This window comes from Lepus europaeus, chromosome 1 (genome assembly GCF_033115175.1).
Source record: "Lepus europaeus isolate LE1 chromosome 1, mLepTim1.pri, whole genome shotgun sequence".
NCBI lineage: Eukaryota > Metazoa > Chordata > Mammalia > Lagomorpha > Leporidae > Lepus > Lepus europaeus.
Window position 1 is genome coordinate 149,065,603 of NC_084827.1, and position 13,373 is coordinate 149,078,975.

The window sequence follows — 13,373 nt, forward strand, 5'->3', positions numbered from 1 at the left end:
GGTGCAGTTCTTCAGGGTCACGTTCCGTTCTGGAATGGTCAGCTCACTTGACGGTAAGAAGCATTACTCTGTAATCAGAGGTTGTTTCACCCAGTCTGTCATCTCCCAAGCAAATGTGCCATGAAGAGAGCAGGAATAATTCTCACTAATGTAAGCCCTGCACATGAATTGGATGTAGCAGGCTTAATGTCAAATTTGTAGGAGACACACAGCTTGGTGGGCTCGCTAATAACATTGGATGACAGAATGAGGATTCAAAAAGATCTCAAAAGGGAGAGCTGGTGAGCTGCAGCACAGGAGATTACATTTAATAGGGATAAATGTAAATGCCTGTATTTGGGTTCAAAAAGGGAGACAACTGCCTCTTGTCTTACTCCATCCAATTTATTTTCCACGCTGCAGCCTGGGTGATCGTTTTAAAACACAAATCCAATCATGCCATTTCCTTGCTAAAAATCCCTTAACAGCATCTCGTTGCTCAGAGCATAAACCCAGGACCTATCAGTGTGGTTCTGAGATCCTCCAGGATGGGCCCCTTCCTTTCTGCTCTGCCAGACTACCTCTTGTGGCTGAATGGTCTAGCTGTGTGGAAAACCTTTGGATTATTTGTGTGGAACCTGCTGTGGGGTTTTCTCTCTCTCTCTCTCTCTCTCTCTCTCTCTCTCTCTCTCCCTCCCTCCCTCCCTCCCTCCCTCCCTCTCTCTCTCTATCTTATTATTATTATTTTACCCAGAAACCTTTTATTTAAGGTATACAAACTTCAAGCATTTCATAAACACAGCTTTAGAACCACAGTGCCAGTATTTTTATTTTTTACCAAGATCTATTTTCAACTAACTTTATACATACATGATTAAGCTCTATACTAAGTAAAGAGCTCAACAAATAGTATGAAAAAAACTGATCATCACATCTCAAAGTGTCAATTTTACTTCTATAGATTACCTTTTAGGCGCTCTATTAGTTACCACAGATCAGTTAAAACATATGGTATTTTACCTTTTCGAATTGGCTTTTTTCACTATGTATGATATTTTCCAGTTGCATCCTTTTGTTGCAAATGATAGGATTTCATTTTTTATTGCTGTGTAGTATTTCATGGTGTACATATCCCATAATTTCTTTATCCAGTCTTCAGTTGACAGGTATTTGGGTTGATTCTATATCTTAGCTATTGTGAATTGAGCTGCAATACATTTGGGGGTACAGTTAACTCTTTCACATGCTGATTTCATTTCCCTTGTGTAAATTCCTGTGGAGCTCTCTTGTTTTCTCAACCCAAAACACATCTCCAGGCTTTCTTGTGCACATCAGGTAATCTCGATCCATAAACTTCTTCCTCCTCATTATCTATTTTCAAGGTTCCCTGATTGTCATCTTTTTAGTTAACACATATTTATTGAGTATCAGCCATTGTTCTAGGCCCTGGAGATAAAACAGTGAACAAAGAAAAGCCCGTGTGCACATGGAGCTTATGTTCTGGTGGGGAGGGTGTCAGACAGTGATAAGTGCTTTGAAGAAAGATGGAGCAGGGTAGTGATGGAGAGTGAGAGTTGGGAGGCCTAGTTTTACATAGGGGCGCAACAAAGGATCTCTGTGATGAGATGACAGTTGTGGAGATGTGACTAAAGGGGGACCCTGGAATCTGGGAAAACAGCACTACAGTCAGAAGCTATGGAGTGTTCCATGCAGGTGCAGGTTTGGCATGTTGGAGAAATGGTAGTGAAACTAGAACAGGTAAAGTCCTGAGCAAAAGGACAGCTATGCAGAAAAAGCTGCTGGAGAGGCTGCCAAAGACCAACCCAGCCAGGGCTTGGAAGCTGTGCAAAACCTTTAGATTTACTTCTAAATGTGATTGGCAACTACTGAGAGACATTGAACAAAAGATTATCCTGATAACATTTTTAAAGGAGTGGAGTAGCTTCTATATGAAAAATACTCTGTAGGTAGTGAGTGCAGAATCCCAAAAATCAGTCAGGGCTATTACATCCCTCAAGGGGGGAGCTGAAAGTATCTTTGACCAGGTAGACTTGCTAACACTTACCACACTATTTGTGATTACTTGTATGTTAGAAATCCTGGCAGTGCTGGGCTCAGGACTGCCCAGCTCACTTTTGTTGTCCAAGTGCTTAGCATGGTGCCTGACATAGCATTGGCTTTTTCTAGCTATTTGTCAGACAAAGATCTGGCTTAGCAACAGTTATTATTAAAAATAAGAAGAAGAAGAACTCAAAGGTTTTTAGCTGGCTGCATTCAGTTGATGAGCCAGCAGTTGTCCAAGATCCAAGATCTTTGGCTGCCAAGAGATCTAATGCTGTCTTAGGTTGTATTAGAAAGCTTGGGAGGAGCAAGTGAAGGGGAGACATGAGCCCCCAGGAAACTCCATGCTGCTTCTACTACCCCTGGATTGTTGATCTGACCCCATCTCATTTTTTCCTTCTGTCCTTTAGCAATGAGATCCTTCAAATACAAGGTCACACACTTTCGATTCATCTGTGACTCTGTGTCACTTCATTTCCATGTTCAAACATGAATTCTTTGGGTTGTCACTGAGATTTCATTTGTTCCCCTTTTCCACTGCTCTAACACCATTTGAATAGTAGTCCATGCCATTCCTGGTAGCAATTTCCAGGTGAATGAGGTTCCAAACAACTAATGACAACTCTACTTGTATCTAAAAGCATCAGCAATCATGTTTAAAGAGAAACAACAAGCTTTTTTGCATATTTGATTTGAAATTTTACTTTGTTAAGTAGTGGTCAGAGATAGAAATATGTAGCTCTTGCTGGCAGAGTCATTAGCAAGATGTAACCTCTTGAATCACATAGTGGAGGGCATTTGTTCTGTGAAGTCAGGAACCCTTTAGATCCCGGCTGTTCCGTTGGCAAACCTTGTTGCATAGCGCTTCTTAACCTCAGTTCCATCATTGTTGAAATGAAGGAAATAATGCAAAGCTCAACAAGTTTTTATAAGGATAAAATGAGATAACAGTTTGTGATTTCTGGACACAGGATACATTGGCAGTAACTTAACTTTTCTCTTTATCTCTGTGAGAGCTGTAACACTAGATAATATGGAAGTGCATGCTATAATTTAAGGAATTAGAGGTGTGTTTTTCAATGGTTAGTAAACAATAGTGCTTATTTTTAAGGATAGCCTATGCCCCCGTTTTTGGTGGTTTAATTCATATCAATTTCTTGTTGATAAGAGAACCAATTCTTAAGGGTCTGGAAATCATGAGAGTTTTATAGCTTGAGTAATAGAAATATTGTAAACCTGAAGATCCTAAGAATGCATAGAGAAGCTTCCTAGGAAAGGTCTCAGGTAAGTGGTCTTTTCCCTGTCTCAGATAAAAAAAAAAAAAAAAAAAAAAAAAAAAAAAAAAAAAAAAAAAAAAAAGATGGTGCAAAGACTCTATAAAATTGATCGTCGGCCGGCGCTGCGGCTCAATAGGCTAATCCTCCGCCTGCAGTGCCGGCACACCGGGTTCTAGTCCCTGTCGGGGCGCCAGCTTCTGTCCCGGTTGCCCCTCTTCCAGGCCAGCTCTCTGCTGTGGCCCAGGAGTGCAGTGGAGGATGGCCCAAGTGCTTGGGCCCTGCACCTCATGGGAGACCAGAGGAAGCTCCTGGCTCCTGGCTTCGGATCAGCGCAGTGTGCCGGCCGCAGCGGCCATTGGAGGGTGAACCAACGGTAAAGGAAGACCTTTCTCTCTATCTCTCTATCGCTGTCCACTCTGCCTGTCAAAAAAAAAAAATTGATTGTCAAGGATCTTTGTGAGCTTTAACTTTTTATCATATAGAGACTGATAAAGTATTGTCTGTGCCTTCATTTAGGTTGCCCACAAATCAGTGTAGTAGAGTTTAGAAAGTGATATCTATGCCTACAGCCAAAACTAAAGTGATCTGAGCATGGAGAATGGAGATGCAGAGAATATCCTAGAGACTGGAACTCCCCATAGGAAGCTGGACCCTACAAGAATTAGAACATTCACATGTGCAGGCGAGAAATCAAGAATTACTGAAGAGGCTGGCGCATTGGCTCACTTGGCTAATCCTCCACCTGCAGTGCCGGCATTCCATGTGAGTGCTGGGTTATAGTCCCGGTTGCTCCTCTTCCAGTCCAGCTCTCTGCTGTGGCCCGGGAAGACAGTGGAGGATGGCCCAAGTGCTTGGGTCCCTGTACCTGCATGGGAGACCAGGAGGAAGCAGCTGGTTCCTGGCTTCAGATCGGCGCAGCAGCTGGCCATAGTGGCCATTGGCGGAAGATCTTTCTCTCTGTCTCTCTCTCTCACTGTCTAACTCTACCTGTCAAAAAAAAAAAAAAAAGTGAAATCACTTCAGTAAAAGATGAGTAGAAGACATCATGAGAAAGAAATGGTTCAGATCTTGAACACAAAGCAAACAAAACTTTTTTCTGTATAGAGGAATATTAGTGAATGTTTTGGGTAGCTTAAAAAATGATGAAAGTGTTGTTTAGCATGAGTTAATGTGGACATGTAAATAAGGTGTGTGATAGCATTGAGATAGAAGTGGGAGAAGAGCAAGCTGAAGGCAGTTCCAGAAGTTCGGCTGTGGAACAGTAAAGAAAACCTCAGGTGCAGTTGTGAAGCCCCTTGGTAGAAAGAGTTGGTAGCCACTTGTGACTGTGGATTCAGCATGTGTGCTGTGAGGACAGGGGAGTAGTTCTGAGCCCAGAGGTGGTTTCCTTTCAGTCCGCCACCTCAACTGCATCAACTATGTGGTTCTGTATTCAAGAAAACAAAACAAACCTTGCTGATTCACAGCATTGATTTTTATAATCCCTTTGTGTAGGAAAGAAGCAGGTGATGAGATGCCAGAGAAGGTTGCCCTCAGGCACTGATCACTTTCTTAACTTAGTGTTTTCTCCAAGACAATTTTGATGGTCATTAGTCAAGTGCTCTTAAGGCTATTTGTTTAAGAGGCTGCAGTTAGAAGGACAAAGGTGTTTCACTGTGTTAAATATATTATGTTTAGCTTATTTCAGAAGATTTCAATGTCATACTATAAAATTTGTTACAAAAATTCATCTCACACTTTTCAGCCACTGGGTCAAGGAGATGGACTAAGAGTTAAGAGAAAGCAAGGTGGTTAGTGTGTGTACAAGAGAGTACCTGAGAAGAGAAATCTGCTTAGAGAGAATTCAGACATACTGAGGGTACTCTCAACTGTTATGGAGTGTGTAGTGAGCAAACTACCAAAATTTGCAGAGAGATTCAAGAAACAGTTCCCAGAGCTCAAAGATCTGAGAACGGTGACTGTTCCCATCTCCAAGATTGGAAAACATCACAATCCACAGGACACCAGACAGGATATCCATGAGGGCCTTACCTCCATGATAGGCATAATTTTTCTAGAGTACATACTGGTGTAGTCCTGCATAACAAATCTTAAAAGGAAACCCAAATGATTAACCCTTTCCAAATAACTCAACTGAATCACAAAGACTTTTTTTTAAAATTTAGGAATATGAAAATATTGAGTACTCCGCATCCAATAAAAGAATATGCAAAGGAATATGAAAATATGACACATAATAAAGTAGCATATTGATCAGTTAAAATCAGAACTGACACAGTTGTTAGAATTAACACACAAGGAGGCCAGCGCCACAGCTCACTAGGCTAATCCTCTGCCTTGCGGCGCAGGCACACCGGGTTCTAGTCCCGGTCTCCCAGTCGGGGCGCCGGATTCTGTCCCGGTTGCCCCTCTTCCAGGCCAGCTCTCTGCTATGGCCAGGGAGTGCAGTGGAGGATGGCCCAAGTCCTTGGGCCCTGCACCTCATGGGAGACCAGGAGAAGCACCTGACTCCTGTCTTCAGATCAGTGCGGTGCGCCAGACGCAGCGCGCCAGCCGCGGCGGCCATTGGAGGGTGAACCAACGGCAAAGGAAGACTTTTCTCTCTGTCTCTCTCTCTCTCTCACTATCCACTCTGCCTGTCAAAAAATAATAATAAAAATAACTAAATATTTAGAATTAACAGACAAGGGTTTTTAAGATTTATTATAATTTTTTCTTATATTAAAGAACCTAGATGAGAATTGAATATTTTAAGTAGAGATAGTGAAGATAATTTTAAAATACTCAAATTAATTTCAAGACCTGAAAAGTTGAATGAGATACACAGTACCCTTGAGAGAATTAAATTAGAGATTAAATATTGCAGGAAACAAGACAAGTAAATATAACGGTATAGCCATAGAATTATACAAACATAAACAAACAAAAAGACACATGGAAATGAATAGTGAACTGTGAAACGATTTCAGGTGCCTTGAGGTACATGTAATTTAACTGAGCGCGTGAATGACAAAGATAGACAAAAATAAAAAGTGAAAAATTAATAACCAATAGTTTTCCAAATTTAATGAAATATCGACACAAATAAAATAATCTCAATGAAACTTTAAGCACACACAATAATAATAGAATGTTTTGGTTTTGCAAATAGTCTTGAAGGAGCTAATGACAATAGTGTCAGAACCTTTAGGAAAGTACTAGATTTTCCCAATTTCTGATTTAAGATTTTCCTAAGGTTTATGGAGAAGAAAAAAGAATTTTCTTTTCTAAAAAATTTTTTTGGTTAACAACAATTACACGTATTTATGGACAGCAGTGTGATAGTTCAATGCATATATTCAGTGGTGCTGATTAAATTAGGATACTCAAAAATTGCCCTTGGTTGACTTGACTGTGGTTGGAGCTTCAGAATGCCTTTCTTTTGTTCACAAAATTTACAACAGTTTACTGTGAACTAGTCATCCCAATGTGCCATAAAATGCTAGGAACCTATTGCTCTTATCTCACTGTTTCTGAAAAGTTGTGAACATATGGATTGTTAGATAATTGTGATGGGAATGGATCTCACATTTTTCATCCTCTGTCACTATGGTGAAGGACACACTGTGACATTCAAAGAAAACTTCAGTTGCCGATTGATTTCTGATTAGCTTCCTGTCAGAGCAGCAGCACATCTGGGAGGGAGCATAGTACTTTTGGGGGAAAGCCAGCTAAGGGAAGTGTTAAGATATTGTTTGCTTCATTATCTTGAACTAATTCCATAACTCTGAAACAAAAACCACTTTTTAGCTTTTGGTGTGTTTCTCCTCGAGGGATGGAAAAATTTTTTAATACATAAAATCTGAAAACTCAAAACAGTATTCCAAATAGTCATTGGTGTAAGAAAACACTACGAAGTATTGCAGTGATAGTCCCTGGTTTCTAAGGAGGGAACTTAATTTACTATTTGAAACAGGCTTGCATTCCTTAGAAATCCTGGAAATCCATCTGTGGCACAGAAATTGATTTGCTAAAGGAGAGAAAAATTGATTCTTAATATTGGCAACTCCATCAATTTTGTTTTAAGTTCTGAAGGAACAGCTCTTAGAAACAAATTTATTAATCATTAAAGAATGACTTGATATTTAGTTTGCTAGCAAACTATCCAAAGAGAAGTATTTATGGGCTCATTAGAAGATAATTTTTATTGTGCCAAACATCAGCTTACAAATTGCTGTCTGTCTCTATTATGTCAAAGATATGGAAATGAAAAATTAAATGAAATAGAGCTGTCTATGTAAAAGACAAGCAAGCATTGCATCATATTTTAGAGTGCTACTTTGCCTCAAAGTATTACAATATGAAATGGTGGGAATCTGAACACATTTGCATATTCCCCATTCGTGACATAGGGTTGGCATTTTCAGAAAGAATAACTGTAGCTGATGGCAATTTTTATTTGAAGAGTTTTGTGTGTGTTAGTGCTATACCATCTTCTGTCAGCATAAGAGGAGCATATGGGGCCCATTAACTCACCAAGTCTGCCGCTGTTCTGCAAATTTTTATTAAGCAAGTGCAGTCCCTAATAGTCACTTATGTTATAGAAAGCATAGCAAATGCCATCAATAAGCAAGGGGATTGTTTTCCCCCATTAAAAAATCACTTGAAGTATATACAAAGGCTGACAAAAGAAACACTCTAAATGATCACTGTACTAATATGAATATATCCTACTGAGAAGCCAATACATGTAATGTGTGTCATGTTAAACAGGTTCTCAGTGCCATGTTTTTTTACAGATGTCTTCCATATATTTTCTTTCTTTCAATTATAGCAATGGATTGAAATGAGATGAAGTGAAAAGATCCACACTCTTTAGAAGGTCCCATTGGTATTGGGCAGTTCTAATTAGCTTCAAAGACCAACCAGGAGAACTGGAAATATTGGCCATCAAGCTGCTGCAATTGCTAAGCAAGTCTTCTTGAATCAGAGGACACACCAGGAAGTTAGCTAATAACCAAGACAAGAAGTGTCCTCTTTATTAAGTACCTTGTAATTAAATCAAACAATGTCCATCGATCTTGGGTTGAATGTCAGGATGCATAAGGTTAGTATAGAAATCCTGTTATCTAAATAAATCTGCAGAAATCTCAAGAGGAGCAAAACCACAGTGCCCCCTCTATGTATTGAATAATGTTTATTGTTAGAACAACAGTTCTAATGAAAATGTCCACGACTTGTCTCTTTAGAAGGACTCAACATTTCATTGAAATTCTTTCAGTTACAGTAATATCCTCAAAGACAATCAGGAGCAAGTAGTACCAGTCTCTGGGTAAAACTGAAAAAAGAAAGGGAATGTAATAGGCTCTAACAACTTAAAGTGAAACAAAAATGTGTCATCAGAACGAGAGCAAGACATTTAGACTCTTGCTCCATCAACACTCTTTTGCTTGATGCTTTTGCCACTTGACTATTGTGGAAAGGAAGATCCTTCCCGTACCAGGCCTGCTCATTGTCATTTTTTTTTATAAATAAGTCCTTTGTTTATAATAACAAACCTGTCATGGTTCATATTGCGACAGTTCCAATCACTGTACCATCTAAATATTATGCAGTAAAACTACCAGACTTAAGCTCGAGCCTCAAGAGATAACTTTAATAGTAGCTCTAAGGTAATGTCAGTTATAAAGGCAGTTAGGTATTAATTATAACACTTGCCACTTAAAAAAGAAACTTGGTAGTGTGTATAATTTCACCTCATTTTCTCATTTGCTACTATTATTTAAATTGCTTCCCAGCACTAAGCATGTGTATAAAAGATGATTGTTCCAAATTTAACCTTTTAAATAAAATGTATTCTATTAATTAAGTCATTACAGTTCCCTCTCTCTTCTATTATGTTTATTCATTTATCTTCTGTCCTAAAGATAGTCATCTGTGTCAGTGAATATTTTGGAGAAAGACTCCTAATTTTTATGCCTATCACCCATTTGGATTTTCTTCACTGTTTATAAAAATAGCTCTTATTAGTGTTCTAAAGAATTTAAAATTGTCAATTAGAATAATGATAAGTATTCCTTCTGGGAATAATAGACATTATTCAGCCAAAAAGTTAAGAAGACCCTTGTTAAACTTAGTATGAGCAGGGAATTTGCAATACTTGAATCAACTTAGATGTTTTAAAAGATAAAAACAAAACGGTGTCAAAGCCTGACCCTTGTGAAGATCAATTTTTCAAAATAGCTGTATGTAGTAAGACCCTACCTTGATTTCTTTCCTTTCTTCTCTTGCAATGTAAGTCAGTAGCCAAGAAATGGAGAGATGATCTTTCCCAGTGGACTCTCCATGAGGTACCAGTCGTGATGCAGAGTGCTTTCAGTTATTTCCTTCCTTCGTTTCTTCATAATCCGGATCAACTTAAGTCAGGCACATTGCAACTAGCATCAAATTTATATCTTCGACTTTTGAAATGTTTTCATTTGTTGAGGATTCTGTATACAGTGCTGTGTCCAAGTGCCTTGGTACATTTGATTACCACAACTCCCTATGTAGTGTGTTTATCTTCATTTGTTCATTTGTTATCTTCATTTGTTCAAACAGGTTAAAAAAATGTTTATTGGGACTGTCGCTGTGGCATAGCAGGTAAAATGGGGCCCACATTCCATATGGGTGCTGGGTTGGGTCGCAGCTGCTCCACTTTCAATCCAGCTCCCTGCTAATGTGCCTGGGAAATTAGCAGAAGATGGTCCAAGTGCTTGGAACCCTGCATCCACGTGAGAGACATGGAAGAAGCGCCTGTGGCCCTCTGGGGAGTGTAGCAGCAGATACAACATTCTCTCTCTCTCTCTCTCTCTCTCTCGCCTTTCTGAATTTCAATAAGCTTTTTTTTGTAAATAAAGGGTTTAGTAACTTGCCTTGCAATGCTGAGATTCAATGACATTTGTCTCATTGTTAGCTTTCATATTCTTCCTTTCTACCTAGTTTCTCATTAATGATGATAATGATGATATGATAGGTGATATTTATCAAGCACTCATTGTATGACTTTTTAAAAAAGATTTATTTTTATTTATTTGAAAGTCAGAGTTACACAGAGAGAGAAGGAGAGGCAGAGAGAGAAAGAGAGGTCTTCCATCCGCTGGTTCACTCCCCAATTGGCTGCAACGGTCAGAGCTGCACTGATCTGATCTCAGGAGCCATGACCTTCTTCCTGGTCTCCTGTGAGGGTGCAGGGGCCCAAGCACTTGAGCCATCTTCTACTGCTTTCCCAGGCAATACCAGAGAGCTGGATTGGAAGTGGAGCAGCCAGGACTTGAACTGGTGTCCATGTGGGATGCCGGCAATGCAGTTAGTGACTTTACCCACTATGCCACAGTGCCGGCCCCTGTATGATTTTCTAAGTACACACATGTCCTCTTTGCAACAAAGCTATGGGATAAACAGTATTTTTTTTAATTTTATATATTATGAGACTGATGCATAGAAAGTTAAAATAACTCACAGAAAAGTAGTCAAGATTCCAATTAGGATTCTAATTTAGAAATATTATTTCTAATTTATGAAATGTGGGTGAGTATTTTAGCTTGTATCTGTTAGAATTCCAGATTCCTGAACATGTCAAAATTAGAACTAACATTTGTTAACATTGATCATAACAGTGGTATTTCTAGTAAGAGCATACAATCAAGTAAAAATAATCATTTTGTAGGATACAGGTATTTGTTTCCTCATATTTAATTCTTGGACTTTCTCACATAACTTTTCTATAACTCTCAAATATGATGGACTGATTAAGACTGCCACACAAAGCTTTGTCTGCTCTACTTACAAGGAACACATCAGGTTCTTTATATGTAACTAAAGGATAATAATACTTATTTTCCAGGTGATTGCAAAGATTAAATTAATTGGTTGATATAAAGTGCATAAGAAAGAACTTGCATATTACAAGTGCTCAATAAAAAATATTAGCTACTATTATTTTGATCACCATCATTTTCCAATATTTTCTATTTTTTGAAAAGATTTATTTTATTTATTTGAAAAGCAAGGTTACAGAGAGAGAGGGGGAGAGAGAGATTCTTTATCTGCTGGTTCATTTCCCAAATGGCCACAGTGGTCGGAGTTGCGCCAGGCTGAAGCCAGGAGCCAGGAACTTCATCCAAGTCTCCTACATGGGTGTAGGGGCCTAAGGACCTGGGCCATCTTCTGCTTCTTTCCCAGGCCATTAGCAGGGAGCTGCATCAGAAGTGGAGCAGCCAGGACTGGAATCGGTGCCCACACAGGATGCCATCATTGCAGGTGGTGGCTTAACACACTGTGCCACAGCACTGGTCTCAATATTTTTCTACTTACAGTGTAGATCCCATTGTAAGATTTTAGACCAAAGAAAGAACTTGGCTCATAATCAGTGCCTGATACATCCTGTCTGACTTACCTACTGACTGGAAATACAAACAACTTCTAACAAGCTTTTTTTAAAGCAGCTTAAAACAAAATAAGCATAAGTATGTATCACTCTTATCTCGAAAATAAGGAAATAGCTTAGGAAAAAAGAGCCAGGTGGGAGTGGGAAGAGTATGTATAGTAACTGGGTCAATTAAACGTGATGAAATGTTGTGGACAGAAGGATACCATGTTACTGTGAGAGCAATGCAGTGTTAGAGAAAATGGAAGAGGTTCTCCTTGTTAGCAAATTTCTCCCCACAGTGCATTAACCCTTGAGCACCAGAGGTTTATAGACTAACAGGCACATGGTGAATATTAAAGTGGTAAGCCATACAGAGGTTCTTAAGGATTAACAACTTTCCATCTATGTTTGAGAGAGATAGTGGTTAGTAGTTTTCATGGGATGTCTTTCTGATATTAATATTAGAGTAACATTAGTTTTGTTTTTTTTTTTAGATGAGTTTGTAAACTTAACTTTCCCACCAGCAAAAATTTAGACCCAGATGGATTCACTGGGGAACTTCACCAAACATTTAAGGCAGAACTAAAATTAATTCTGTAGACACTCTCACAGGAAATTTAGAGGAGGTGGATACCCCAAACCATTTCGTGAGGCCAGTGTTACTCTACTATTTCACCAGTTTTTTTACTGTTCATTTGTACCTTCCAAAATGACCTGTCTTATCAGAGCTGTATTCATGTAGGGCTCACTTTTCCCTCTGTTGAGGCAAGACCCTTCTTCACCGTGTACTCGATGTCCCTGAACTAAGAAGTCTTCCACTCTGACTGTTGTGAACAGGCACTGTTCTCTGTGCCAAGTGAACTTTTGGGTGGTCATTTGCCAGTTCCTGGGATAATTTTCTCCCATACACTGAATCACCAGTTTTCAGCTAAATCCTTCAGGGAGTTCAATGAAGGTACCAGCAAGTCTGCTGTAGGATACCCTCTTTTCTAGTTCTCTGCCTTGAGGACACCACCTTCCTTGGCTTCCCCCAACATCTAGCACTGCACCCTTACGCCAAGGACATCACTGGGTTCTGCCTGTGTGCCCCCTCCCTGCACCATTTCCTGCAAACCTTCCCCAGACAGTCAGCTGGGGCCCTTATCATAGGATTCATCTCTTGAATTCTTGTTTTCTATCTCCTGGGAATCACCATCCTTTGTTTCCTGGTGTCTAAACTGTTGAAAGCCTTTGTCTCCTGTTTTGTCTAGTTTTCTTTTAATTGTTTCAGGGAGAATTATAAATCTGTTCCCCTTCATTTCATTTGACTAGCCCAATCCTTGAATCCTTATTACATCAGCATATAGATCTAATAAACATATGTTTCTTTATAACAGTCTTTAAAATGTCTACCAATAAAAATGAAGTACCCCGGGATACCATGGGAAAAAAGATTTCCCAAATCTTTGCCAGTAAAATATTTAGTTTATTATAAATCTATGTGAATTTGCTATTCAAAAAATGTCTGATTTACAAGTAGGTCTGATCCTGTCTCTTTTATTTCTTCTCTTCAGTGCCAGATGAAAGCAAAGTTCATTCATTGGCTGGACACAAATCGGGTAAGAAATTCCTTGTAACCGACTTTATATTCCCCTTCCTGGAAATCACTGGCTGTGTTTTAGTAGCAG

At 39.2% G+C, this 13,373-nt stretch overlaps 1 protein-coding gene across 1 annotated transcript in view; it reads left to right on the forward strand.

Annotated features, from left to right (window-relative positions):
* Positions 1-13,373, forward strand: part of PARD3B (par-3 family cell polarity regulator beta) — a 1,146,588-nt gene that overhangs the window by 731,570 nt on the left and 401,645 nt on the right. The window contains exon 16 of the mRNA XM_062190191.1: positions 13,260-13,304. Within this exon, the coding sequence (XP_062046175.1) occupies positions 13,260-13,304 (45 nt within the window). The remainder of the gene's footprint in view (positions 1-13,259; positions 13,305-13,373) is intronic.